This window comes from Gavialis gangeticus, unplaced genomic scaffold, assembly GCF_001723915.1.
Source record: "Gavialis gangeticus isolate Ggan-Ray unplaced genomic scaffold, GavGan_comp1, whole genome shotgun sequence".
Taxonomy (NCBI): Eukaryota; Metazoa; Chordata; order Crocodylia; family Gavialidae; genus Gavialis; species Gavialis gangeticus.
The window spans coordinates 23,005,566-23,033,296 of record NW_017729000.1 but is presented as its reverse complement, the minus strand read 5'-3'; the positions used below and the strand labels follow the sequence as shown (position 1 = coordinate 23,033,296).

The following is a 27,731-nucleotide window of genomic DNA, read 5'->3' as shown; positions in this document are numbered from 1 at the left end:
TGGAGCCATGCCCTTTGCCCCTGGATCCTAGAGGTAAGTGGGGCTTGAGGGCTGTGGGGCCGGGCTGAGGAAGATGGTTGGGGGCTGAGGGAGTGGGGGGTGCTGCTGGCCCCAGGTGGCACATCGCAGCTGGGACCAGGGCCAGGTGGTGAGGGCAGGGGTGCCCCTCTTTAGGGGGCTTTGAGGGCAAGTGGTACGGGGGGCAGTGTGGTGGGAGCCACACACATGCCGCCCGGCCACCTGCCCGGGGGGAGGCAAAGAGGGAGGCTGGCATGTGCCCCCCCCCATCCCTCGCCACGGCTGCAGAGCAGGCCACGGAGCAGTGCTCCGGCCGCATGCCAGCTTCCCTCTCCCCATCCCTGAGGCAGGCAGCCAGGCGGCATGTGTGTGGCCTGCATACAGCAGGCACCACCACACTGCGCCCCACATGACTTGCCCGCAAAGCCCCCTGCAGAGGGGCACTCCTGCCCTCACCCTCTGGCCCTGCTCCCAGCTGCGGTGTGCCGCCTGGTGCCGGCAGCATGTCCTGCTTCCTCAGCCCCCAACCATCTTCCCTAGCCCTGCCTCAAGCCCTGCTTACTTCCATGCTCCAGGGGGGAAAGGCAAATGTGAGCCTGAGCCTGGCCTTGGCTGCCTCAGAGGCTCAGGCCCGGCCATCACCCCTCCCCCCCCCCTTCCTCCCCCTTTGGCCAGGGCTGGGGGGTTCCTGCCCTTTTTGCAAATCGGCTCTGGAGCTGTGCCAGCCTGCAAGAGCTCTTTGCAAAAGCAGAGAATCCACAGATTTCTCTGCTAAAAAGAGAAATCCTCTTTCTCCCTGATAAAAACCAGGAATCCATGGTTTTCTCCATTTTTCCGTGGGAAACAGAAAACCCGGATCCCTGGTGATCAGTAAAGCTAACTGCACTTTATCATGCATTAGCAGGTGCATGACAAACGGGTCCAAGGAGGTGATACTTCCCCCCATGTGATATTGGACAGGCTGCAGATGGAGTACTGCGTCCGGTTTTGGGTGCCGCACTTCAAGCGAGATGTGGACAACCTCGAGGGTTCAGAGGAGGGCCGCTTGTATGGTTAGGGGCCTGCTGGCAAAACCCTATGAGGAGAGATTTAGGGCCCTCCACAAGAGGAGGCTGAGAGGTGATCTTGTGGCTGCCTGCGAATTCATCAGGGGAGGACAATAAGGAATAGGAGATGCTCTGTTTACCAGGGCACCTGTTGGAGTAACTAGGAACAACGGCGGCAAAATGACACTGAACAGATTCAGGTTAGACATCAGGAAGAACTTCTTTATGGTAAGGGTTGCCAAAATCTGGAATGGGCTTCCAAAGGAGGCGGTGCTCTCCTCTACCCTGGGGGTCTTTAACAGGAGGCTAGATGTACACCTGGCTGGGGTTGTCTGGCCCCAGTGCTCTATCCTACCCAGGGCCAGGGGTCAGACTCGATGATCTGCTAAGGTCCCTTCCAACCCAGACATCAATGAATCTATGAAAACAGCATTTTCTCTCTCTCATTTCACCTTTGCCTCCCCAGGGGAAACAAAAAATGTCAAATCTCCATGAGAGACACTGTTCTTAGTTGACACTTCAGCCCCCTGAATAGACTAGGTGATCCCTGTAGCAGGCCTCTTATTGTGAAGTTTCCATGGCATGTCAGAGTAGTTTGGGTAAGTGCTCAAGCTTTTAGCTGAGCTTTTGAGGTTGGCCTGTTATTCTTACCAAAAATAATGCCATGGCCTGTTCCCAAAGTGAACTTACTCCATTGGGTTGGTGCCTGGGCCACATGTACATTCAGGGACCCTGAAGTAGGTGAAGGCAATGTCCTACAAACGGGAGTTTCTGCTTGGCGCAGTTGAGAGAAGTTACATTATGACTCATTCTTTTGGCTTATCTTTGGGCATCTGGGCTATGAGCCTGATCCAGAGATTTTGCTGCCCTTTGGATCAGGTCTGGCTGACCCAGGAAGAACCACCTGTCTGAGCCGCATGTCTGTGGCAGTAAATCTGCCAGATGCTGTTCATGGAGCATCCTGGAAATCTCAGTGTTCTGTGATACAGTTCTCCTGTGAGCCGAATACCTTACCTGATGTGTCCTATGCATCTCAACATATTTCTCCCTTACTTTAAATGATACCACCACAGCACCATTATTTTGAACCATGAATAGGATGCTTTATTGTTAACTCAACCTTATAGTTTTGTGGTTAGGATAATTACATCAAGAGAAGGAGCTCCTAGAATTAACTCCCACGTCTTCCTCCTGGCACTGTTTACTGCTTTCTATTGCTGATTTAATAGGTATGTTGGAGGATTTAGAATTGCCTCATAATACTTCAAATAGTCCCATTGTAACAGGTGTAATTATATCTGGAGAAGCTGGAAAGAGAGCTCTTCTCCCTTCCTGTAGCCATTGCATACGTCCTCGCTGGCTAAATACATCCTCCGTTCATTCTAGGCTAGAACCTCACAAAGGAGCAGTTGGGGCAGGGGAGGTGATGGGTCCAGAGCTCAACGTGGTCTGTTCATTTTGGGGGTGGGGGGGGAGAATTATTTTTAACTTTCTGTAGTGACTACCTCCTTTTTTTGGTTTAGTGGAAGCTCTAATTAGTGGTGACTGAACTTCTGCTCTGCCCTGCTCATCTGGAGCACTGTGGAGAGCTGTTTTTAGTATGACACGTGGAAAATTGCCTTTTGTTCCTTCAAATAAGGCTACCCTAAAATGCATTTTTATTTAAACTTATACTACAGCAGTTGCTTCGGACACCGAGGCCCTGGCACAGAAGAATTTCTTGCCTGGAGACCAGAGCATCCCAGATATTTGGGAGGGTAAAGATCTGTTAAATCTAGTTCACCTCCCTCCCTCCCCCTTCCTTTGGCCACCACGGTTGTTTCCTACATGTGTTCTCCCTGTAGGGTACCCTCCAGGCCTCTCAAGTAATGGGGCTGTTCTCATTTCCCTGGAGAGATTATTCTTCTACCTGATGTCACAGGTATGAACCTTTCTCTGTCATCCAGCCTGAATTTTTCCTTGTTGCGCTTTAGCCCCGTTCTCCTAATTAGGATTTACACTTCCTACATGATTCCTTTTCCCTAGTAGGTGTTTGCAGCCTTCTGAGATTTAGAAATGAACATCTTATCCAGGTCCGAAACACTTTATTGAAGTAGCAAGAGGGCTGGGGCAGATAGGTTCATGCCTCTGGAAGGCTCTTTGACCTGAGGCTTGAGAACAAGTGCTGGTGCATATACAAAACCCCAGCAGGCCCATCCTAAATCTCGGGCAAGTTCTGTGCAGAACTCCAGCTGCAGTAATTAACACTTTTCCATTTCCAGAGCATGTGATAAAGATTATTTAATCCTCACCACACCCCAGAGAGCTGGGAGGGATCATTGTCCTTATTTTACAGAATGGTGAAGCTGAGCCAGGGAGAGGTGAAATGATGTGCCTGAGGCTGCAAAGGGTCTGGTACTTCAGCCAAGAATGTGAGAGTTTCCAGCTCCTGTTTTTTTCAGCCCTCTTAACCCCAGTGTTTCGCTCCTTATAATAAACAACATGCAGGCAAACAGCTGAGCTCCTGGGGGGGTAGATTTGCTGGAATGTTATTAATGCACAAGATAAACATATGGTTTGGAAACAGAGCTTTAAGTAACTGGTTTGCATTAAACCTTGGTCCCTTGGAAGGAGAACTGCACTGGTAACAAATACTAGGTGAAGGGAGAGCACTTTAATAAATGAAAAACTGCTAAAAATCGATCGAACCTGCTGTCCCTTACAATTCCAGTTACAATCCCCTTGCCTCCCCTTTCCTAGATGGGTTCCAGGCACATCTTCTGCTCAGCTTGGTTTGCATTGCCGCCTAGAGGCCAAGACTATTCTGAGCAAGAGCAAAACTTTTTTTGCACTGGCTTTGTGGGGCAGCAGGGGGAAGCAGGATGTTTTGGTTTGAATTCTTCTTGGGTGTCTCAGGATCTCGTTCTGTGGCTGCTAGACCCCCTCTTGCTTTAGTCAGCATTTTGCTTTCTCCTTATTGTGTCCATATTTGTCCTGTTTGCAGCAGGGCAGGAAGTTGTTTTGGAGCATGAGGGAGCAGGCATGTGCTAAACTGCAAGGCCAGCTGATTTCTCAGGGTATTTTTGATCCCTGGATTTCTCAAGCTGCATCCTGTGGAAGTGCCAGCTCAGAGCCTTGCAGCCCTCAGGAGGTGTACCTCCATGTGGTCACAGCCAAGGGCCAGGAAAGATGACAACAGAGACCCAATATCTGCTGCAGGCAGTAGGTTATGTTGTCTAATGATGTGCAGGGTGTGCATAGGCAGGCAGGCCTTGTGCTCGCTAGACAAATTACTTGACCGAGTTTTCCCTGTCTGCTGCGGAGAGGTGAAATGTGCTGAGGCTAAGATCACTGTGAGCACCACAGCACTTTACAGGCACAGGGGACGATGAGGTCCCTGTCCTTAGGTGGGCATGGCATCTAGAAAGCCTTCCAGGAGTGGATCTGATGCCTGGCATGGAGGGCTGACTGGGTATGGTTGTAAAGGAGAGACTCTTAAAAGCATGGCAGGACCAGGGGGAAGCAGCTGCCAAGGACCTGCATGGGATAAGCAAGGCAAGGCAAGAGAAGGGAGCCTTTTCCCTTTGTTTTCCTTTGTCAGGGAACTGTTTTCCTTGCACTGTCCATGTATATGTGTGTGCTTATGTGTATATGGACTGTCAGGGAGTTGAAAGACTATATTATTCAATCACTGTAGATGATATATGGTCTATACCGTCCATCCACACACACAAACACAAAATATTTTTATGTCAGATCTACTGTAGGCAGAGGTAGCTGTGAGGAGACCTAAGCAGACAGTGATCTTGAAGAGGGATTTGAGGGTCTCTTCAAGACAGTGATCTTGAAGAGGGAGTGTCAAGGGTAAGAGACAGACCCTGCAATACAGTCAATCACCCATGCCACAGTGGGAGGTCCCATTTTTGTCCAGTGGGTGCTCATCGAGCTGCAGTGATTGGGCCCCTGGGCCAAGACTTTCAAAAATGGCCTACAGGTTTGGAAGCCCATTTTGAGAGAGGTCTTACTTTCTGAGGGCACTTTTGAAAGTTGGGCTGTTTAGGGATACATCCGAGCTTTCAGGTGTTCAGAACCAGGCAGGCTGTTGCATCAGAACAGCCTCGGTTGGGGAATTTGGGCATTTCTGTCTGGAACTAGAAAAATGGCAGCAGTGAGAAGATAGCCAGATGTTACATATCCTTGTCATCTTAAGCTTTACTGTACTTCAGAGTAGTTTGAACTAAGGTTCGCCTGCTTCTCAGTTCACAGGAGCCCGTGTTCCAGTCCATCCCTCTGTAATGATGCTAATAGTTTGCTTCAGTAGTGGTGGCAATGCTTATGTAGCTCCAGGGAACAGATGGGTAGCAAGTGAAGAGGCCTCACCTGGCTGCACTGATCTCACCTGGCTGCTCATTTTCTCCTCCTCTTCACTCTGACCATGTTTCTGACTCACCTCTTTCACAACGGGGTCCAAAGGGCACCTGGCTCACGTAGCTTTCTGCAGGCTGGCAGTAGCCAGAGAGCAGCAGCTCAGTGGTATGGCCTGGTGGTGATGGGGTGCATGGATTGTGTCTTGTTCCCCATGTTCAGGTGGTGACTTTGCATCTGTAGATCTGGTCCTGGAGCAATATGTGGTGGTTGCAGATTACCAGAAACAGGAGAGCTCTGAGATCAGCCTGTGCGTGGGCCAGATGGTGGATATCATTGAGAAAAATGAATCAGGTGAGGAGAACCTAGCTGTCTGTGGACCCAAACACATGATCTGACAGAACTTTTGTATTCTCCCCATCTCTAGTGAGCAAAATGCCTGACGATCTCCTACTGTCATCATGGTATTAAAAGAACTCAAGTGAACAGCCTTGAGGTACCCTGGGCTGTGTCCTCATCCTGAAGGCAGTTGGCTGGCCTGTGTGAAAGCAGCTGGGGGTTTCAGGCATTCTTATGGGCAGGACCAAAATTTTGGCCCCTAAGTAAAGAGTTTGATTTTCAAAAGTGCTGGGCACTGGGGAGGTTCAGCTGGAGTTGTGCTTGCTCAGCATTTCTGAGAATCACCCCACTTTCTAAGAAACCTAAAGGTGGATTTAAGAACCTAACTTTTTAGGGTTCTGCTTTTTAAAATCTTGGTTCATGTGGCTCATGACAAGAGCCAGCCCACATTTGGTACCATGTTCACGGCCTCAGCTGGGTATAAAAGAGAGTGAACCCCAAGAGAGTAACGAAAGATAGGGGAGCCCTACTGAAATGAATAGAACCACTTGCTTGCACAAAGATGCACGTGAGTACTTTGAAGGAATCGTGTCAAGTAATTTAAACCCAGCTACTGGGATTTGTTTAAAAGATTCTTTATTTATTGTGTGCCTGCTTTCCTAACAAAGGCTCAGAGCAGCTTACAGTAGAAATTGTATTTAAAACAATCTGATAATAGCCTTTGCCTTGGGTTTTAATATTAAGGTAACTCAAACCCAAGAAGATTAATTTTGCTAGTGTCTACTTGTGGACAACTAAAATGTATAACTGACCTTGTAGCCAATGACTAGGAGTAGCAGTGTCAACCAAAAAATCAGTAGGAAACAATTTATTACATTTCAGTCCTACTTTTCTGTTAACAAAATTGTACCTACACAGTTCAGTGCCTTTTTTATTCAAGTTAATTGGCCTTATTAAGTGATTCACCAGTTAAGCTTTATGATACTAAAGTTTAGTCTCTAGCTGATTCTCTCAACAAAGAGCTCATGGTTGGTTCATTGTGATTGGTCATACGAGGTCACACAGCATCATTTATGATCTCTAATTGACTTGTTAGGTTTCCAGTAGAAAAAAAATCCTGTTTCAGCTCTGAATTTACTTTCCAAAAATAGTCTTTAAAATTCAGTGTTTCCACAAATGTGCAGAGGGCAAAAACACAGCTAGAGCCAGTGCAGCACTTATTGATTTGCAGACAGTTCATTCATATCTACTAATTAGACAGGCCTTGCTGACCAAACTGAGGGAAGTGCAGAGAGCAGCAGATAATATAAAAAAGAAAAGTAAATGAGATGTTAAAGTTCATTCACTTCCTAGAATCTTTGCTGCTTTTAGTGACACCAGGGAGAGAACTGGTCTTTTAAGACCCCAACTGGTTTCCCTTTTAAACTGTAAATGCCATTAAAACAGTTGCTGTCTCCCACGTTCCCCTTTTGGGCAGCTATTTGTTGTCTTGCTGTGAAGTCAGTTTTGCATTGACTCACTTTCCTGCATCCCAGACTTTTGTGTACAGAGCAAGGCAGGGATGTGGTAAGCCTGACTGGGGAGAATAGAGCTCTAAGCTGGTGGCTGAGTGTGTGTTTTCCAAATGGATGTCCCCAGATAAAGTGTCTGTTGCTTGTTTTCAGGCTGGTGGTTTGTGAGCACATCTGATGAGCAAGGCTGGGTCCCAGCTACGTGCCTGGAAGCTCAGGATGGAGTCCAGGATGAATTCTCTATGCAGCCTGAAGAAGGTAAGAGACCGGTTTGAAAAGAGCTAACGTAGCCAGTCTGCCCCTCCACATGGAGCACCTTGGATCACTTACCTTTCACACTTTGCAGGATGGAGTCCAAGGAGGGACACAGGTGATCTTGGATCAGGTCATTTAGCGAGGCCTTAACCTCCTTGGCCTCCCAGCATTGGTTGACATGTGCACTGCAGCTAGTTGCTCTAATGCTTTAGCCACCATTAGAGCAGACAAATACTGGGATTGACTGGGTGGTCTTGTTCCTCCTCCCCCAAAGGGGCTGAGGGGCCACCTCCACAGAACACCCAGTCGTTCAGCTTAGAGAAACCCTGTTCTGTAGTGCTGGTAGGAACAGCAGGACATTTGCCCTTGCCCCACTTCATTTCACATGAAGTTGTAGCCATCCCATTAGCATCCTGTGAGGCAGGCAGGAGCAAGGAGCATGGAGCCACATGGTCAGGTTAACATGGGCACAGACTTTATTTATGAAAGTACCCTCCATGTTTTGTTGAATCCTCCATACCACACAGCCTATACCCATGTAGGAACAGGGTAACCAAGAACACTATGCCTAAATGAGCATCCTAATTAGCTCTGCCCTGCAGCCTAAGGAAGGGAGGGCTTGGTGGGGAGGATCTGAATTCCAGGTGAGTATAAGCTGTCAAATCCCTGCCTTCTTACAGAATCTCCTGTGGTCAGGTCTTATTGTTGCCTCCTTATATCCTCTTTTGTCCCTCTCCTGCTTCCCCAACACGCTTCTCCCAGTCCCATGGAGATACTGGTCTCTGCCAAGGCATGTTGGCCGCCGTCGGACTCTTGGGGATTTGTACACCAGTGGATGGGGTCAAGGTCAATGCTGCAGAGACTTCTGCTGCCTTTGTTCTCTGCTTGGAGCCTCTCTGTGTGCATGTGCTGCAGCCTGTGTTATGTGCATGCCTTGCATGTGGTGAACTCTGTGCTAGCCTTGTGCACTCCAAGGTGTGTGTGTGTACATGTGGATGCATGCATTGCTGCCCTGGCTGGCTGCAATGGCAATGCTCATCTCTGTGACCCTTCCCTCTGCTAGCTGCTCCATTTAGCTCTGAGCCTGGAAGCTGAGGCTTCTACTCCTTGGACTCTCGCAGATATGATAACTACTCACAACTGTAGCATTTGGTTGGGTTGGAACTTGTGCACTCGGCTGCAAAACTTGTTCTTGGCACTTCAGCTGGGGTTGAGAAGTGAAAGTCAGCTTGGAGCTACTGGGTGTGACAGTACATGTCCTGGTCTCAACTCGTGGCATGGAGTGCTTGGAGAGTCGCATGGAAGAGAAGCTTCCAACTCTCCAGTGGGCAGGTCTCCTCCAGTAATACAGAGTAGAGAAACTCCAGGGCAGGGCGATATAATGCTTAATATTTCTGGATGTGGCCAAGACTGATTTTTCTCTGCATCTTCCTCCAGCAGTGACTGAGCCCAAGCTGTGAGCCATTGGCATAAGTTTGCTTTTCTAAAGAAGAGGGCCAGGGTGGGGGAGAGGAATGAATAGAGAGGATCTGACAGTTCTGTTTGCAAAGTGGCTCTGGCTAGAAAATTGCTTCTTTCTTTTTGAGAGGGGCTTCCATTTCCGTGTCCCCTCATTCCTTCCAGTGAATAGGATGCCAGCATGGGAAATCTGTTCCTGCCTCTGCCACAGCCTCATTCTAAGACGTTGGACAAATGGGCCCTTGCTCAGCTATTTCCTTGTATTGAATGGGGTGATTAGTGCAAACCTTCCTTTGTAAGGTGATTTGAGTCCATGCATGACAATGTGTTTTTCTTATGTTTATAAATTATCGTGATGGTTTTCCTCACTACCTGAACCTTGGGAGTTCTAGTCACCCATGTTACAAGGGGATAAATACAAACTGGAACAGGTGCAGAGGGGGACTGCTGAGTTGATCAGGGGAATGGAGAGCTTGTCTTACAAGAGGAGACTTTGGAGAGGTTGGCTTGATTAGCTGAGTACAATGAAGGCTGAGAAGGGATAGAAACATCAGTCCAGGATGAACACCACAAAAGGAAGAACATAATTTAAGATAAGGGACATGGTTGACACAGGAACAAATGGGATTCAGTTGGTCATGAATAAGGATAGGCTGGAAATTAGAATAAGGTTTCTAGCCATTAGAGCAGTAAGATTCTGGATCAGCCCTCCCATGGGAGTAGTAGGGATAAAAAGGCTAATACATTTTGACATGAAGCTTGATCAGTTGTTATAAATGGGTATGCAGGACATGATTTGCTGTGATAGCAGGGGATTGGACCTGTTGGCCTAGGAATCCCCTACTAGTCCTGCAAAGTATGATTAGACCCACACCATGGTACAGCATGACTGGGTTAACACAAGAGATAGGAGGATTGAATGACACCCACAAGAACAATCTTCTGGCATTAGATGGGCTGGAAGAGAATTGGATTTCTGAAAGGGGTTGTGTCCATTCCAGCTTGTCTAGAAGTGGCTGTAATAGAAGGATTTGGGGGGGGGCATATTCTTGGGGCTTTCGAAATGACAGAGGACACAGTTATGAGGGACAGGAAGGGAACCATTTAAAGAGCTACTTCAACTTTGCCTGGCCTAGCTTGACCATGCAGACTGTATGGCCCTGCACATTGCGTTGGTGAACTGGTGTGTAGTAGCTGAGAACAAATCTAGTGGCATTTTGAAATGCATTTTACAGGCCATTCTGTCACAAATGGTTGCATCTGTGTGTGTGCGTGTGTGTGTATACATATATAAAAACAGGAGCTGCACTTTCCATAGTGTGGGTATGTAGTTGCTGTTTTAATGTGTTGTTTTTTTCCCAGATGGTCCATTTTTAAACTGTGCTTTCTGTTCAACAGAAGAGAAATACACAGTCATTTACCCATACACTGCTAGAGACCAGGATGAAATGAACCTAGACAGAGGGGCCGTGGTGGAGGTGATCCAGAAAAACCTGGAGGGTTGGTGGAAAATAAGGTACTTTTTGCCTTTCTGCTGCTCCCCTGTGCTGTTGGCAGTGTTTGTCCAAAGCAGAGACCAGAATTAGAACCATATTGAGCACAATCATTTTTGAGAGGGCTTTCCTTAATCTTGTACAGCAGCATTCTCAAGTTCGGATAGGTGTGTTATGCTCAACCTACACAGTACACTTAAAGTGTGATTAACCAGTTAATCATAACTCAAGTGGTCACACAGCCACTTCTTCAATCAGTTCATGGTGTGATTAAAAGAGGAATAAGCTAGAAAGTTATTCCACAAAATATGTGTAATTACTTTGTAGCTGCTTCCTATCTTGCCATTAATTAAACATGTAGCCAGGGGCCCTTATGGCTGGGAACCTTCTCAGCAGATCACAGCTCCCAGCTGGGGCAGGGCATTCATGCACACCTCTGAGCCTGGAAGTTCCCAGCTGAACCTGGTTACCGGTCCCTGAGGCTGGGAGACTCATCAGCTGACAAGACTCCCAGCCACAGGGGCAACCCACACAGATTGCAGCTGATGATCCCTGTGGCTGGAAGCCCAGATCAGGTAATGGGGGCTCCCAGCTGTGGGAGCACATGGTGCGCCCCTGTGACTGGGAGCCCCATCAGCTGGGAGGGCTCCTAGCTGCAGGAGCTTGTACCGACAATAAGGCACAGTGGGATCGATTGCACAGTCCACAAAATCATGCTTCCTGTCATGCATGTGTGGCATGGCAGAAGATGCAATTGTGTGGATCACACTTTAGATTCTGTTGTGCCTTTATCTGCATGTGTAGAGGGGCCCTTAGGGATAGATATAGGTGCATTGTTTTGTGACAAATAATTTATCTGCCAAAAATGGGATTTCAAGGTGAGTGAAACCATTTACAAATTTAGGTCAATTTTGGCAAACACATCCTGCTTGGGGAAAAAAAAACAGGTAAAAAAATCAGGAATGTCAAAATGTTTTATTTATATATTTTCAAGTGAGACTAAGTTTAGCTAATATTTTTAAATAAAATTCCCCAAAATATCATTTCAGGGAGAAGTGAACATTTTATCTGAGGCAAAAAATGAGTTTCCTTGGTGTATTTGCATTTCTAGTAGGAAAACCAAAACCCTTTTTTTTTTCCTCATTGGCCTGAAACTCAATTGTTTTGTTTTGGTTTTTCATTTGATTCAGCCACTGTGAACCAAATCACAGTCTCCCTTCCAAAATGGCATAGGTCTGTTGAAGTCCAAGGTGCATAGTTAAAACACAGTTCAGCCTCATCAGGGGTGAGCCATGTTTTCCTTGTGTCAAATGTTACTCCCTTCTTCATTGTGGTGAAAAATAACTGCATGCTGGTGACAGTCCATCATGTGAACATTACCTAGGCAGGCTGGGTCATCAGACTGTGTTACAAAGCTTCTGTTGGGATGTGTTGCCATCTGGCCAGACCTGCAATGTTTCATGCACTCCGCAAGCCAGAAAACTCCGAGTATCTTGGGCTGAGGCTTGTTTAGTCTTGGACAGTGCATTAGCAAAGGGCGTGAACAGAGCAGGGTGGGTGTCACGCCTTGATTTTCTTAACCTTGCACTGAACCTGTGGTATTGGCAGCAGCCAGGCCAGAAAAAAAGGTCATTGACTTTTTAAACCGAGAAGCTGCCATAAAATACCTGAGCCAATTACAAGCAGAGCAGCTGGTGCCATTTGAACCCAATGACTTCACCCCCACATAGCAGAAAGTGTTTTCCTGACATTGGCATGAGACCCTTTTATATGGCAGAGGCGCTGTGTGGATGTGGTTTTTCAATCAGAGCGCGAGGTTGGGTTCTCTATTAAACTTTGTGTGAATTTTTAGAACAGGAAAGAAGCCAGCCTGACAGCTGAGCAGCTGCATGCCTGTTTTCCATCCAGGAAGCAGGTACAGAATGGGCAGCAGAGGCTGTTCACTTTTCCCCTATGCTGTCCTGGCAGCATGTTTCAGTTCTGGCCCCATTCCATTTCTGAGGGTGAGAGAGGAGATAAGAGCACATAGCCCACCTGGTCCAGGGCTTCTGGGTTGAGGCTTGACACCAGGCAGTGAAGTTGGTCCTTACTGGAGCTGTCTGCAGTATGGGCATCATGTCCCTGGAAAACAGACTGAAAGCAAATAAGGGCATTTCACACAGGCACCCACCCAGTCTGAGGGCAGTGGGCCTTGATCAGCAGTGGGCCTTTGGTGTTCTGGCAAGCAGGAGGCTTCATGGTTCCCTTAGGCTCCCTGACTCCCCCACTTCCCCATCCAAGTGCTCCTCTAGTTCAGTTTGGTTAGCACAGACCAGTCAGAGCTTAAGGTAGTGGGAAAAGTGCCACCATCAGAGTATTTGGCAGGCAAGACCATGACACAATGGGTTGCTGTTCTTCTTGTTACAGGTATCAGGGTCAAGAGGGCTGGGCCCCTGCATCATACCTGAAGAAGGGAAGTGGGGAGATGTTTACACAAAAACTGGGTTCAGGCTCTTCCACCCACTCCTCAGCTCTGGATCTGGATGGCATTTCCCGCCAGCAGAATTCAGCAGGCCGAGAGAAGGATGGCCCCAACAACCAGAGAGATGTGAGGTTTGATGGCCGCTTGCAACCAAATGCTGACATCCGACGCAGTAAGTGGCCAGTGGAAAAATGCCAAATATTGGGTGTTTGGGACTGCACAGATGTGGATGGGGGCCTCTGGGTCATACCTGCAAGTTAGTCCCTGAAACAGGGTGTGAATATAGATTTGTTCAGGGGCAAGGCAAGTTCATTAGCATACAGCCCAGCCTCCCCTCCCCCAACACGAAGAGACCTTCTTGTGCTCCCTGGCTTAGCTTGCCCTAAGGGATAGGGTGAGCTGGGAAAATGTTAAGTTCCCATAGTTACCCAACAGACCAGACACCTCTCTGGGTTATATAGCTTTAGGGGAAGTGATGAGCTGGAAGGCAGTCCAGTCCTGCTGGAAGGGAAGGATGATTAGCAGGGTCTAGATGTGGAGGTTGCTGCTGTTTCCCTCTGTTATATGCCCTGTTATATGCCTTGATAATGCAGTTTGAACCTCAATGCTCTATGCCATTTTTTCCCTACAGAGTCTCCAAAGATGAGGCAGAGACCCCCTCCTCGCCGAGATCTTACTATAGTAAGCATCCAGCTACACCTGGGCTTCCAGCATGCCATCGCTACCATCTCTACAATGGCTGCTGGAGCCACTTGTGCCTCCTTGGTTCTGGATAATGCAAACAAAGTGTTTGTGGGAGACTGAATGGGAAAAGTGTGTCAGAGTGGCTCTGGTGCCCACAGGTCCTTGCCTAGGAGCTGCCCATGCGTGGCAGCTCTCTGGTGTGCAGAGGACTGAGTGCATGGCAAGGCTTCCCTGCTGCCACAACAGTCACTGGTTGCATTTGATTTCCAAGCCTATCCTAGTGGATTTTTAAGCTTGGGGCAGGTCTGTCCAGTTGGTTCCCTGAGGTCTGCCTGTAGCCCACAAGGAATTAACTTGTAACCTATAGATTCGTGTCCAGCCATGCCCAGCCTTGTGGCTCCTGCTGTTGTGACAGCAGTGACTGGAGTCCCTGTGGCAGGATGGCACAGCAGGAGGTCCGGTGAGCTTGCTGTCCGTGAGGCAGTGACAGTGGGAGAACTCAGACAGGGCTTGTGCTGCTGTCTCAGCAGCAGTGTGATGGGCTCTGCCTGTGCAATGGTGGCAGAAGGGGGTGTGGCTCATGTGGCGGCAGTGGGGGGGTGGCTCATGTGGCAGTGATGGAGGGGCTTTACCTGCATAGTGACGGTGGCTGTGGTGGTGAAGCTCACACTGCTTGTGTAGCAGAGAGAGAAGGCTCATACTACTAGCAGTAAGGGAGCTCTCATGTCGGGGGCCCCTGGGACCCCATGCAACCCCTGTGACATTCAGCCCTCCACCACTCTGAAGTTGGACACTCCTGGGTTAGGAGATGATTGGAGATAAACAAAATCTTTTGCCTGTTCCATTTTCCTAGGTTAGTGGTTCTGCAGAATATGCCGTTGAAAGGAATCTCTGTGGTTTTGCATTCAGCCTGAAAATCAGTTTAGCGGCTGCGTCATTGTGGATATTACTGAGCTCTCTGCTGGCCGGTGTCTCTCTGAATAGCCAGGCAATATGAGCCATTTATACAAGTGTAACAAATAAGTTGGCTGACTGTTTTTTATTACAACAGCCCCGTGGTTTGAACCTGCCTAAACCTCCTGTCCCACCCCAAGTGGAAGAGGAATATTACACCATTGCTGACTTCCAGACCACCATCCCTGATGGCATCAGCTTCCAGGCAGGAATGAAAGTGGAGGTAAGACTGCTTTGTCATCCTTGACTCCTTGCATTTCCTCCACCACATCACCCACTCAACTCACTGTGAGTGGGTTTGAGGCCACCTTCTGATTTGCCTTTATTGAATTTTTCCATGGCTGGTTCCAGTCGCCATAGCCTTCATATTATATGACTCCCAACTCCTGTTGGCCTTGGGGTTGGTATGTAGACATGGAGTCCATTCCCAAGCAGGGATGTGCTTTGAACAGAGGTGGGGTAGGCTGAATCCTGGTAGGAATTAATATATACCTATCTGTGAGGGTCCATGGTTGACTCTAAACCAGTATAAGTGTCCAGTTACCACAAAGGCACCCGGAAGCTCCATTACAGAGAAGAAGTCCTGCACATGCTCATGAACCTTTGGAGCCTCTGACCCTGAGATGCTCTATTGGCCTTCTGTTCTGATCTATGCTTAGTTTTGTCAGTATAACTGTGTCACCCTGGAGCTTCCAAATGCTATTCCCCACCCCCAAATGCCACAGCTATGCTGGCAGAAGCTCTCTGTTACCAGCAAGCAAACACTTATGCCTGTGTACTTCATTTATTTCAGGGAAGTTGTCTAAGCTGCCCTGTTAAAAGTACACAACGCTGGTTTAAGTAAGCTGTGCCCAGCTATACCAGCAAACCCTTTCCAGTGCAGACAGGGCCACAGTTTAAACTATCAACACCTTTCAACTCCCTGGTAGGTGTCCTAGCTGAATGGCCCAGCAGTGACACCCTGTGGTCAGTTGCAAATGCTGCTTCTACTCTAGTCTTAAAAGGACCCAGATTGTCTTTGTCTGCTGCTTCCAGTCTGAAGTGTGATGCTGAACCCAGCAGACTGTTCCGCATATAATAGGCATGCCTAAGATTTTATTTTGTTTCCCTTTGAAAACTATTGCCAGTTTAGTGCACATGAAAATGAGGAAGTTAGAAAGGTCTGAGTCACCAAGGCCAGAATCAGCCAGGGGTAGGTGTAATGGGTAGCTTCCAATGCTGTGGTATCCTGACCTGCAACATGTTCTGTTGCACCACTCCCGGGTTTCTCCCCACTCAGCTCAGTCCTACCCCACAGTGCTTCTTGCCATTCCATGTTTACTTTTTTGAATGACACTCAGCCCTGGTGTGCAGGAGCCCTGCTCTTACCATGCCTATCCTGCCCAATTGTGCAATGTGTGTTTTTGATGTGGCCCAACATCCATTAGTAACAAACCACCACACTTCCTCTGTAATCATATCAGGCTTTCAATACTGATCTTGCAGAGGGTCAGCAGAGTGACCTGGAGCGATGAACTCAGACTTGAGGGTGCCTGTAGACATGCGGGGAAGCTGCTTCGACGCACTGCAATTAATCGAGTCTGCTGGAGAGTGCTAATTATCGTGCCTCCAGCAGCCTCCATTGTCTCATGTAACACCGTCAAATGAGCTTTAGTTAAAGCACCCCTGCTGCCATTTTGAAGTGAGGGGGTGCCAATACATGAGACACTGCCAGTGCTTTAATTAGAGCAGCTCTTGGAGTGACTCTAGTTCAAGTGCCCTGACTGTCACCCCAGAAAGCATGTAAAAATGCCCTGGGAGATCTGGGGTCTATATCTGGCCTGCTGTGTGGCCTTGGCCAGGTTTCTTCCCCTCCTGATGCCTTGGTTTCCTCATTTGAATAATGGGGATTCCCTAGAAAGGCTGTGGAATCTCCATCTGAGAGCAGGTTAGACAAATACTTGGTTAAAACATGGATGTTCCCACCTTGAGCATGGAGCTGACCCAGAAGATCTCGTGAGGTTTCTTGTAGTCATATCTGTCAATGTTCTGTGAAAACAGTTGTAATGATATTGACCTCCTCTAAGGTTGACTGATGGTAACATGCTATAGTTTCGTAGTTAGTAAGGTCGGAAGGGACCTGAGCAGATCAGCAAGTCCAACCCCCTGCCCTGGGCAGGAAAAGATGCTGGGGTCAAACGACCCCGGCTAGGTGATTATCTAGCCTCCTTTTGAAGACCCCCAGGGTAGGAGCAAACACCACTTCCCTTGGAAGTTGGTTCCAGATCCTAGCCGCCCTGACTGTGAAGTAGCGCTTCCTGATGTCTAGCCTGAATTTACTCTCAGTCAACTTATGGCTGTTATTCCTAGTTACTCCTGGTAGTGTTCGGGTGAGCAGGGTCTCTCCCATTCCCTGCTGGTCCCCCTTGGCCAGTTTATAGATGACCACCAAGTCCCCTCTCAACCTTCTCTTGTGAAGGCTGAACAGGTTCAGGTCCTGTAGCTTCTCTTCATAGGGCCTGCCCTGCTGCACCCTGATCATGTGAGTGGCCCTCCTTTGGACCCTCCTTGCTGTTCACATCCTTCCTGAAGTGCAGCGCCCAGAACTGGACGCAGTACTCCAACTGCAGCCCGACCAATGCCACATAGAGGGGGAGGATCACTTACTTGGACCTCCTCATGATGCATCTGTGGATGCATGACAAGGTGCAGTTGGCCCTACTGACCACATCCTCACACTGGCGGCCCAAGTTCATCTTGGAATCAGTAATGACTCCAAGATCCTTTTCTGCCTCTGCACTGATGAGAAGGGAGTTCCCCAGCCTGTAGGTATGGTGCTGGTTCTTCACTTGTCAGTATTGAAACTCATCCTATTCTCATCTGCCCACCCCTGTAACCTGTCCAGATCTAGCTGTAGCCTGTCCCTCCCTTCTAACATGCCCACTTCTCCCCACATCTTAGTGTCATCCACAAACTTGAACAAGGTGCTTGAACAGGGGGTATTATCAAAGGACTCCTTTATGCAAAGATGTTGAGCACTCATCTCCCGCCTACCTTTTTTTAATCCCCTACTCCATCACAGGCAGTTGTTAAACTTAAAGGGATGGTTCATAGATTTCTGATCTGGTTTTATTTCTTTTTGAAGGTGATTGAAAAGAACGTGAGTGGCTGGTGGTACATTCAGATTGATGAAAAAGAAGGTTGGGCCCCAGCTACGTTCATTGACAAATACAAGAAAACTAGCAGTGCATCTAGACCTAACTTCCTGGCACCATTACCTAATGAAATGGTCCAGCTCCGACTTGGTGATGTCACTGTGGAAGACAGTGCCAGTGAAGAAGCCACTGGCCCATGCAGACCTCTGCCTGAGGCACCACCGAATGGCATGGACTGTGGAACAAAATGGGCCAAAGACTGGAAGGGGAAGGACTCCCTGGAAAGTGGGGATTTAGCTGTAGCCTCTGGGTATGAAGAGATCCCTGATCAGGATATAGAAGAGAAGCCCAGCCTCCCACCCAGGAAGGAGTCCATCATTAAATCTGAAGGTGAGTTCATGGAAAGACAGAGGCCTCCACCCAAGCCCCCGGGCATGATTTTGCCAATGATCCCTCCAAAGCAGACACCTGCCCCCAGGGACAGCAAGAAACCAGAGCTGAAAACAGAAAAAGGCAAATTGTTCCAGCTGAAAAATGAAATGGGTCTGGAATGCGGGCACAAGGTGTCAGCCAAGGAAGTGAAGAAGCCAAACCTGCGACCCATCATCAAACCAGCCAAGCCCAAAGCTGAGCCCTTGGAGGACAAGCCTGAGCCAACTACCCAGAATCCTTTTTTGAAATCTAGACCTCAGGTCAGGCCCAAACCAGCTCCAGCCCCAAGAACAGACCTGCCTCCAGTAGATGATAAACTGGACATTTGCAGTCTAAGAAGTAAGCTTAGACCTGCAAAGTGCCAAGAGAGGTCCTCAGAGCAGGACCCCGGGGCTAGTGAAAATTCCTTCAGTAACAACGCACTCCCAGCAGATGCTCCTGGCTGGCCTCAGGAACAACCGAGTGCCGAGAACAGGCCCCTGCCCAAACAGGAAAGCCAGATCCCAAAGGAGACTCCACCAAAAGCTCCCTTTGGCCCAGCAAAGACGACTGACAGTGAGCCAAAGAATGGCTTCCCCATTGTCAGGGAGCCACCACCTCAGCGGCCAGTGGTGCCACCCAGGAGGCCACCACCTCCAAAGAAAGCAACACCATGCTCCAGCGGCTCTACTTCAGACCTGAAAGCCCCTCAGAGGGAAGTGCCTGACCTCAGAGCTGCCCCAGTGCCTGGCAGGCCTATGCTGGTCCCACCAAAAGCTAAACCATTCCTGCCTGCTTTGGGCCAAGATGAAGCCAAAGTGAAAAGCAACTTAGGCCCAAAGGTAACACCCAGGCAGGTGGAGAGAGGAGAAGCTAAGGAGAGGACAGCTGCTCCCTTCCCCAATCCAGATCTCTCAAAAGAAGCCCTCTATGTGGCCGTGGCAGATTTTGAAGGAGATGAGGAAACTAACAGCTTTAAAGAAGGGACTTTATTTGAAGTTCGTGAGAAGAACAGCAGTGGCTGGTGGTTTTGCAAAGTCCTAACTGGGGGGCCTTGTTGGGAAGGCTGGATTCCTTCCAATTATCTAAGAAAGAAGCCATAGTCTGCCCTCTGTTTACAGTTGGAGGTTCCCATTCTTTCACCCAAGTATTTAATTAGCTTATTAATTTATAGTTTTCCATAATTCTGGCTTACAAAATATTTGGGATACTATACATTCCAGTTTCTGCCATTCCTGAGGCTGAACTCAAGAAGCAGCTTGACATAATACAGCTAGGCCTCCATTCCTGTTCTGTCTGCTCCCCCCTCCCCCGGGAAATACTCCCTTCCATTGTCCATTTGGGGCAGCCCAGCCCTTGTAGATGGGTACGTGAAGTTGTTTCACAGCAAGTTTTTGGTTCTATGTCAGCAAATACAGCTTTTCCCCCATGCTAGGAAGATTACAGACTTTTTGCTGAGAATACAGGTAGACCAGAGGAAATCCAGCTTCTAGGCAGGTAAAGAAATAAAGCCAGCCCCATGTGCCCAAAGGAAATTTGGAATGGCAAAAGGAGTTGCTTTTCCTGGTGGCTCAGGGCCATGGTTAGGTGTCATGCATCATATTGCCTAGTGCAGCCATACACAAAAGTCATGGAAAACCAGGGATGTCATCCTTCAGCATCAAATCCTGTAAGACTGCTGTGTGTGCACACATCTGCAGAGTGTTTCTTGTGATCGTATATTTTGCAAGAGTTCAGGTTTCTGCCTTCTTCCCCCTTGTTTGTGCCATGAAACAGTTCTTTAGCTCCTTGTTTTTTCTTTAAGGACAGGTGTTAATTTAAACATTATTCAGGTTTTTTTAATGTATGCTAACGGGATGGGAGATCCTCTCTGTGCTGAAAAGACTTGTACGTGGCAGTATTCGGGACAAGCAGTGGAATTCATTTCACTACAGTAGGAGGTGGGAGCAATGAGCCATGTTACCCAGGGGGATCAGAAATAAGGACTTGAACAACGCCATGAGCCCTGGGAAGAGAAGGGTGCTGGGAGAATGCTTGCCCTCCCCTGTACTGACTACACCTCTGCTTTTCCTATATACTGCTAGGGAAGTCAGGCCCTTCACCCATGTTGCTCCATCTCCCCAGAGCTGGCAGGCAGCTACAAGAAGGTAGTTATGCCACAGTGGGTGCTGGTATTGTCTAGTGCAGTCCAGAGTATGGGGTTGCCTTTCAAGGTGAATGGTTATAGGGTATATTGGGCTCTTCTAGTGCTCAGGTGGTGCTATGTCTCCTCAAGTTAAATCATCCTTCTGTTCACCCTTGTTCTGCTTTACTTTGTTGGGGGAGGGGGTGAAGTGAGGGAGGGCAGTGCCTTTTTTTGATGCCTTGTGTCCCATTACAGAAAAATCTCTCTCTCTCTCTCTCACCATAAAAGCCTGTTAAACTCCCTCTGAAATGGTTTGCCTTCCTATTCCTCATCTGTATTTCCCACTGTTTTCTAAGTATGTACTTTATATTCATTTTCATGCATAGGTTAATGTGCTTGGAGGCTTTAAGTCAAATAAAGTCTGGGTTTTTTCCATGCTTGCTGTCCAACCTGCTACACCTTGCTCACAGTATTATAATTCCACTCGCTCTCAATATTGTTACTCCCAGGAAAGCTGGTTACATCCAGTTGGCCACAACTCCTTCATGTTGTTTCCTTTCTTTTTATACTATGGTACTTGTGGAATCCAGACTTTGCTTTCCCTATCATGTAAGAGTTTTAAATCCCAGTAAAGGTTTTCCATTGGGGAAAACTTTAGGCCCAAGTTTTCCCCACCCCGTACTAATTGCACCTAGCTGCACATCTGACTTCAGAGATGTATAATTTCTATTGTTGAACTTAATGTAGCATTTCCTCTAATGGGGGGGCCTAGAGAGTCAATCACTGAAGTTGTTTTCCTTCCTTTCTTCCTTCCTTCCTATTAGTTGAACTGGCTCCACCCCTGTTCATCCAATATTCCCTTTTAAAGGTTAACAGAAGATTCTAACTCTTAGTTTATAGAGCAGAAATATAGGGAGAACAGCTTTGTCCCTGGCTATTATTTTATTGTTTTTTTCATAATTAGAATTTATGGGCAATGTAGTAATTAATAATCTCATTGCTCTGCTGTGACGCAGTAACCCTAACTTATATATAGTCAGTAAACAAGGCTGCTCATGGTATTTGTGATACAGTTGTGTGTGCCCTACAGAATGAAGTAACAGTTTAACAGAACAGCATTTTCTTTGTCTCTGCACCGTTGCTCAGTTAAAACTCTGTGTCAATAGGGACGTAGCTGATTATGGGTTAAGCTGGGCCTGTCTATCAGTCTTTTTTTTTTCCCAAACAGAGCCAGACAGTATTGTCTGCCCTCCCTCCCTAGCCCATCCTCCCTCCCCAGCCCAGGTTGCTTTTGGTGTATGTTTTAACCAATGATTGATATAAACTGTGTACACTTTCCCTGTGGCAGTGCCATCTTATTCTCTGTTTATTATGTGGCATTTTAGTCCTGAGGTATTTCATCTCTCTCTGTCACTCTTAGACCTCATGGATCTTTGTCTTGCTCACATGGAACAGTGCCATTTCTGTTGCTCCCATGATAAAAAAGGGTTCTCTTCTTTTTCCCTACCAGACTAAATGCTGGTGCTGTTAATGCCCAAGTGTTAATGTTTCATATTGTAGGATGCACACATTGTATTTGGCTGCAACTCATAACTGCAGCATCAGCCCATAGTTACACAAAGGTGTCACAGTGCTTACCAGCACCTGCTCTATATCAGGTGACTTCGTTGGGTCAGAGCACTATACACTGCTCTCAGACTTAAAGATCAGAAATAACCATCTAATGTCCCTGCCACTTTCTTCTGGTTTACGTATTTGAAACGGAAAGGGATTCCAGTCTCAAAAGTAATCCCAGTAAGGAAGAGCTTGAGTCACGTTCCCCAAATACTGTACTCTTCTACATGATGCCCCACTCTTTCATCTTCTATCCGCAACATGGATCCTCAGACCCAGAGAGTGTGATCCAGTGCTTGAGTGCAGGAGTGCCTGTGCTGGCTCCCTGACTTTGTTCCTGAAGCCCTGTGCTCCAGGGCAGGATGTGTCACATGTCTGTGCCTCAGTTTACCCATCTGTAAAATTAGGTTGATTTTACCGACCTACCTCGCTGGGGGATTGCTCGGTTAGCTAATGTTCGTGAAAGCACTTTGAGATTCAAAGCTGAAAGGCACCAGAGAAGGACTGGACATCATTCTACATGCAAATCCCAGGTATCTTCACATAATTAGATGGCCCCCTCTGCTGCAAAGTACCTGCTTGCCATGTAATTCTCCTTACTATGCAACTCGGAGACTGGCATTCCCTGTGTGGGTGAAGACCAGCATGTCTCCTGTATCCTGACCCTCGGCTTTGCAGTTCTTCAACGCAGTGTATCACAGGCAGGCTGGAGGCCTCTCAACTGCACTTCACTCCTTTGTGAACTATAGAAGCCTGTTTGTCTCTTTATACTATGTAAACACGTATACATCTCTGCATTATTGCGGGTGGGGGTGTCTGAGGAAAGTAGATGTAGCCTATGTAAATGCCATAGCTATACTTTTGCCATTATAGGGTTGATTATTTTTGGTTTTGTTTTTTTGTTTTGTTTTTTTAAATAAAAGTTGCTTGACTGGTTTCAAGCAGATTTGTGAACAGGTCTGTGCCTGGTGTGTGTCTGTGCCGCTAATGAGCAGTCTGCCATGGAAAATTGTGTCCTTCTGGTGCTGGGAGACCAAAACTAAGTGGCCTCTGAAAAGTGTGATCCGTCCAAATGCTTCAGTGTGTGACTTCAAACACCTGGGAGCCCTTGTTTTAACCAGGAAGCTAAAGGAGGCCAAGCGACTCTGTTGGGATTTTCATAGTGTCAGGTCAGCTGCTTCTCTGATTATTTTCTTCACTTCTGTGTGTCCCTCACAACAGCACATGACCCATGTTTTAATTCTTACTCTCGGGAGCAGAAGTGCTGCTCTTCAAGCAGGTCATGAGACTACCGTTGTGTGGTGACTGTGCAACCTGTCCAGCCAATCAGTGAAGAGCTCTGGGGCTCTCTGAATACAGAGCTGGGTGGAATGGGCCACAGGTGCAAAGTGCAGCTTTCTCAGTGGTTTGTTTTCATAAGAAGAACAAGAAATACCCATGCAGGAAAATATTGTTTCACCCATGATTATTGGTATTGCAGTAGCACCTGTGAACTTGAGTCAGGCACCCTTGTGCTGAGTTCTGTACAAGCCCGTCACTGTGTAAGGCAAAGATACAACAGGTAGGCACAATAGGTAAGTTCTTGACCCTGTGCTGGGTGAGACTCCTGAGAAATGAAGATGAAGTGACCCACTGACATTTCTCTTGGTTCTCATAGCCCATCATGAATAGATAGCACTACAGAAGAGGGAGAATAAGCAAAGGCCCTTGAGGCAGCAGAGAAAAAGATGCTCAGATATGGGAAAGGAAAGAGAAGGCACAACAGATTCTAGGAAGGATGGTAAGTCTGAGGTTTCTATTGCTCCCTATAGAGTTTGATGTAATGTGACCTAAACTGTCAAGGTATGGGGTGATATGGGTGGGATCATGAGTGCATTGCAACACATCCCGCCCAGAGAGCGCCGTGTCCTGAATATTTGAATTTGAATTACACAAGGCCCTTTATTAAGAAGCTTGGATGTGGATTTAATCAGAGACCAAGTTTTGATAGCTGTGTACTCTCCTTCTAGATGACTGAGGTCATCTTTGTTTATGGGCTAGCCCCAGGAGAGGTATGTACCCTGGCTTCAAAGAGCATGTGCCCCTGCTACCTGTTGTAAACAATGATCCCAGGGTGCTGGCCACTCACTGTGCCTTGACTTACCCAGGCAACCCCATGCAAAGTGGGGGATGTCAATAAGTGCAGAAGCTATGTGATGTGTCTAGTAAGTAATACCCTGTCAGGACAGTGGATCTCTCCAAGGCTATTGGTGCCTAAAAAAACAGTCTCTCACCCCAACTGCAAGCACCTGGACTAATGTTCTAATCTGTGGGCTTATGCTTTGTATTCAGCATTGTTTCATAATGCCAACCTGCATGTTACATTATAATAGAGCCACAGAGTTTATATCTGGTTCCAGCCCCCTCCTCCTCTTTCCCCAGCAACCTCTGGGGTTGCTTAGCTCTCAAAATGCTTGGGGCAGACCTTAATAGTGCCATGGAACAGTTGAATTTGGCTCGGCACCCTGGTAAAATCCTCTGGAAGCCTCAGCTTCCCCCATCATGGCAGGTAAGGATAAGCTTGTGGTTTTTTAATTTTAGTCTTAGCGTGGAAAACTGCCCTACTTCATCCTCAGGACATATGTCCCATGACCTTCCTTGAAGCCAGTGATTCTCAACCAGAGTGTAGAGCACCCTGGGGCACCACAAGATCCTCTGAAGGGTGCTGCAAAGTGTTAAGAGAGAAGCAGGTGCAAGGAGAAAAGTGCAGGCTCAGGCTTGTCCCTGCCTGGCCACTGCCTTTCCCCCACTTCCCAGCCCCTTGGCAAGGAGGTGCTGCGCGGTTCACAAACGTTATGGGTGGGAGGTTTGGGTCAAATGAGGAGTATCTTGCATCTGAATAAGTTGAGAAGTGCTGCTCTTGGCTAGTCCTTGTGTCCTTCAGACTTCACTGGATGAGCTGTGGTCTCCGGGATACTGGACTTTGTAGGAAAGTTAGCAGGCTCTGTTCTTGGCACTGCCGCTAACTAGCTGTTTGGCCTTAAGGAAGTCCTTAAGACCATAAAGAAGCTCTGTATGCGCTGCTCCCCCCTGCCCAGACCCCAACGCTGTCTTGTCTGTTTGGACTGTAATCCCTCAGGTCAGGCTGCAACCTAAACCTGTACTTCTTGTGCCATGTTATGTGTCTTGAACAGTTGTCTGCATCACAAACAGCACTGCTGCTACCGGTGCTGAACAGCCCCTTTCTCAGTCCCCTCCCAGGTGAGGCCAGGGACGCTGAACAGGCCCGAGGAAAGTAGACAATCCCTCTTATTCATCAGTGAATCCTGCTAGATGAGGGATGAACCTTCCCCTGCTGCTGACTCTGCCCCACTTGTATAGTTAACCAGGGGGCTTGCACCTAAGTCCATTGGCATTTTGGTTTGATCTCAGTCAGCTGCTCAGCACTCCCCCACCCCCAGAACCTTCTCCCCCTCTTTGAAATATCTATGAGGGAATTAAGTTTTTTCCCGACGCTGGTTGGGTCAGACTTGGAACTCTTTCGGTTTGTCCTCAGTGACATCTAATATACTGGATAGTGGCTTCAGATAAGACGCCACAAAAGTGAGGCCAGAGGACAAGCTGCCTTCTCACTACACCCCAGTGAGTAAATCCCTAGAGACTGTTTAAGGTCCAAGGCAGGTGCTTGTTGAGGAGCTCATAATTTTTCAGTTGCAGCTGCAACTTTATCACTACCAATTTTTGATCAAAAGGGGGTGGTTAGAAGCTGACATATACAGGCAGTCCTCGGACTTAGGACACAATTGGTTCCTTAAAACCGCATCTTAAGTTGAAACGTTGTAACTTGGAACCAATTTTCTCATAAGAAACAATGTTATAAAAGGGGGATGGGTTCCTGAACCAAGGCCCGATGCCCTGTTTTCACCAAAAATTCCCCAAAATTTTGTAGTCGATCAATTATAGATGAGTAACATGGCTACATTAATGTATTTATATTGTAAATAGCAATCATATTAATTTGGAAGGGCTTCTTTGAGGTGACTTTGCTGGACGTTTTGAAGGGCTCTGGGTTGGACTTTTTGACGGGTTCTTGGCTGGAGTTTTCTCAGGAGTCTTGGCTGCAGGTTTTCCTGAAGTCTCGTCTGCTTTCTTAAAGAAAGTGTCCAAGGAAGTTTGGACAGATGTTCTCCAGGGAGATGAGTGACGCAGCAAACTTGTTCGCTGGTGTGGCGTTGCATCAGATCAAGCGTTGTAAAGTCAAAACTGATGCCATAAAGTTGAAATGGTGTCAATTTATAAAGGTAAGTGTGAAACGTAACTCAAAGCATTGTAGGTCGAGGACTGCCTGTAATTACCAGTAAGTTTCCCTAATCTTTCTTATAGGATCTCAAGTCACTTCCGCCATGTTGGTGAAAGCTGGGAAGCAATGCCTCTAATAGCATTCCCAGGGTCCATGATCTTCGCTTCAGGCTACTGCAGCAACAACATAGTGAGCCCATGCCAAAGCCATCGTTCCAAACCTGGCCCCACTGCACAGTTTGGAGAAAGGGGGGAATGCTGCAAAAAGGAGGGCTGGCTCCATAGTTGTCGTGCTTAGGTTTTCCAGAATCAGATCTTGATGTTGCATAGTCACAAATGTTGTTTCTTCTCTCAGGCTTTTATACTGAATAAATGAGTCTCCACCAGGCAGAGATTAATTTAGAGACGAGGGTGAGGCAGGAGTTGACCACCCGCATCTGGGGTGCTGTTTAGTCAGGGAGAGGACTGACTCATGATTTCTCCAGAGTCACTTTCTTCTGGTGTCAGTAATGAGCTTTGGGCGTCCTACTTCACCGGCTCTGTGCTTCAGGCAGCCACTGTGTGGTGCTGTCACCTCGCCATGTCTGCAGCATCAACCGAAGTAGTAAACTGCTTTTGCCTTTTGTACAGTGGGCTCATTGGGGTGGGATGAACTGCAGCATTTAACTGGTGCAGGCAGGTTCCTTGCAAAGACAGACGTGCTAGTGGTGTGCCCTGCACCTGCAGTAGAGGCAGGAGTGGGCTGTGGAGTATGTGCAGGAAACATGGCTGTTAATGGCCTTGTGCTTGTGTGACCGAGGGGGCAGATGAGGGATTTCTCTCTCACCGCAAGGCAGGACCTCAGGTTGCCTTGTGGGTGTAGCAGAAAATTTGTTTTGTGTGAGCTACTCTTCTCATGGCTACTCCTGGGTTTCCCCTGCCCCAGAGTTTTTCTGCTGCTTGCCTCAGATGCCCTCAGTGTGGTACAGTTCCTTAACCCAAACTGCTTGAACTATTTGCAGAGGGATCTTCTTTTTATTCTGCACAATGGGACCCCCTCGGTGTCTTCAGTGGACGGAAGGGGGGGTCTTGCTATTCAGATCATAATAATGAACATTTATTAGCCAGCCACTGTGTTTCCCTGGCTTGGCCTAGAAGCCCCCAGGCAACGAGAAATGTCATTGCTGTTCTAAATGTCTGTCACTAAAGTATTGCTTTCCTCTGGCAGATGTTGGGGCGGTACAGCAATGGCACTCTCCCATCCTGCTGCTGGATGGTGCCTGCCGCTGATTTTCTTTGCTGCTTGTGTCAAGCAAAAATCCCAGCATGTGCCAAGGAGAAGTTGGCTCTGCTCAGAATCCAGCAGAAGCCCTCAGGCACAAACAGCAGTGGGGTCACGGTCTTCTCTGGTTGCATCAGTTCCTCAGGACCAAGCTCAGCTGAAGATAACAGCCAAACCCCAGCAGCTCTTTGCCTTTAATTACTTAAAGATGTGGTACCCGGCTCCCAAACCACATCTTTGGCTCCCCTTGCAAGGGCGAGCTATGTGGAGCAGAGAGCAGCCCACCTAGCACTCCCCAGGGACGGGGAAGCACAGCTTTCAGATGCAGCTTGAGCTTGAGGGATT

At 47.8% G+C, this 27,731-nt stretch overlaps 1 protein-coding gene across 5 annotated transcripts in view; it reads left to right on the top strand.

The window, feature by feature from the left end:
* SH3PXD2B (SH3 and PX domains 2B) overlaps nt 1–22,805 on the top strand; it is a 125,995-nt gene extending 103,190 nt beyond the window's left edge. For 2 of the 5 annotated variants that reach the window (XM_019506418.1, XM_019506416.1), the window contains 7 exons: nt 5,652–5,762; nt 7,412–7,516; nt 10,370–10,487; nt 12,871–13,097; nt 13,557–13,606; nt 14,661–14,786; nt 17,688–22,805. In XM_019506418.1, the coding sequence (XP_019361963.1) occupies nt 5,652–5,762; nt 7,412–7,516; nt 10,370–10,487; nt 12,871–13,097; nt 13,557–13,606; nt 14,661–14,786; nt 17,688–19,211 (2,261 nt within the window). In that variant the 3' untranslated portion in view covers nt 19,212–22,805. Of the gene's footprint in view, nt 1–2,543; nt 2,986–5,630; nt 5,763–7,411; nt 7,517–10,369; nt 10,488–12,870; nt 13,098–13,556; nt 13,607–14,660; nt 14,787–17,687 lie in introns of those variants that run through there. The other 3 variants (XM_019506417.1, XM_019506415.1, XM_019506419.1) reach the window with 2 other exon arrangements.
* Nucleotides 22,806–27,731: the final 4,926 nt, after the last annotated feature.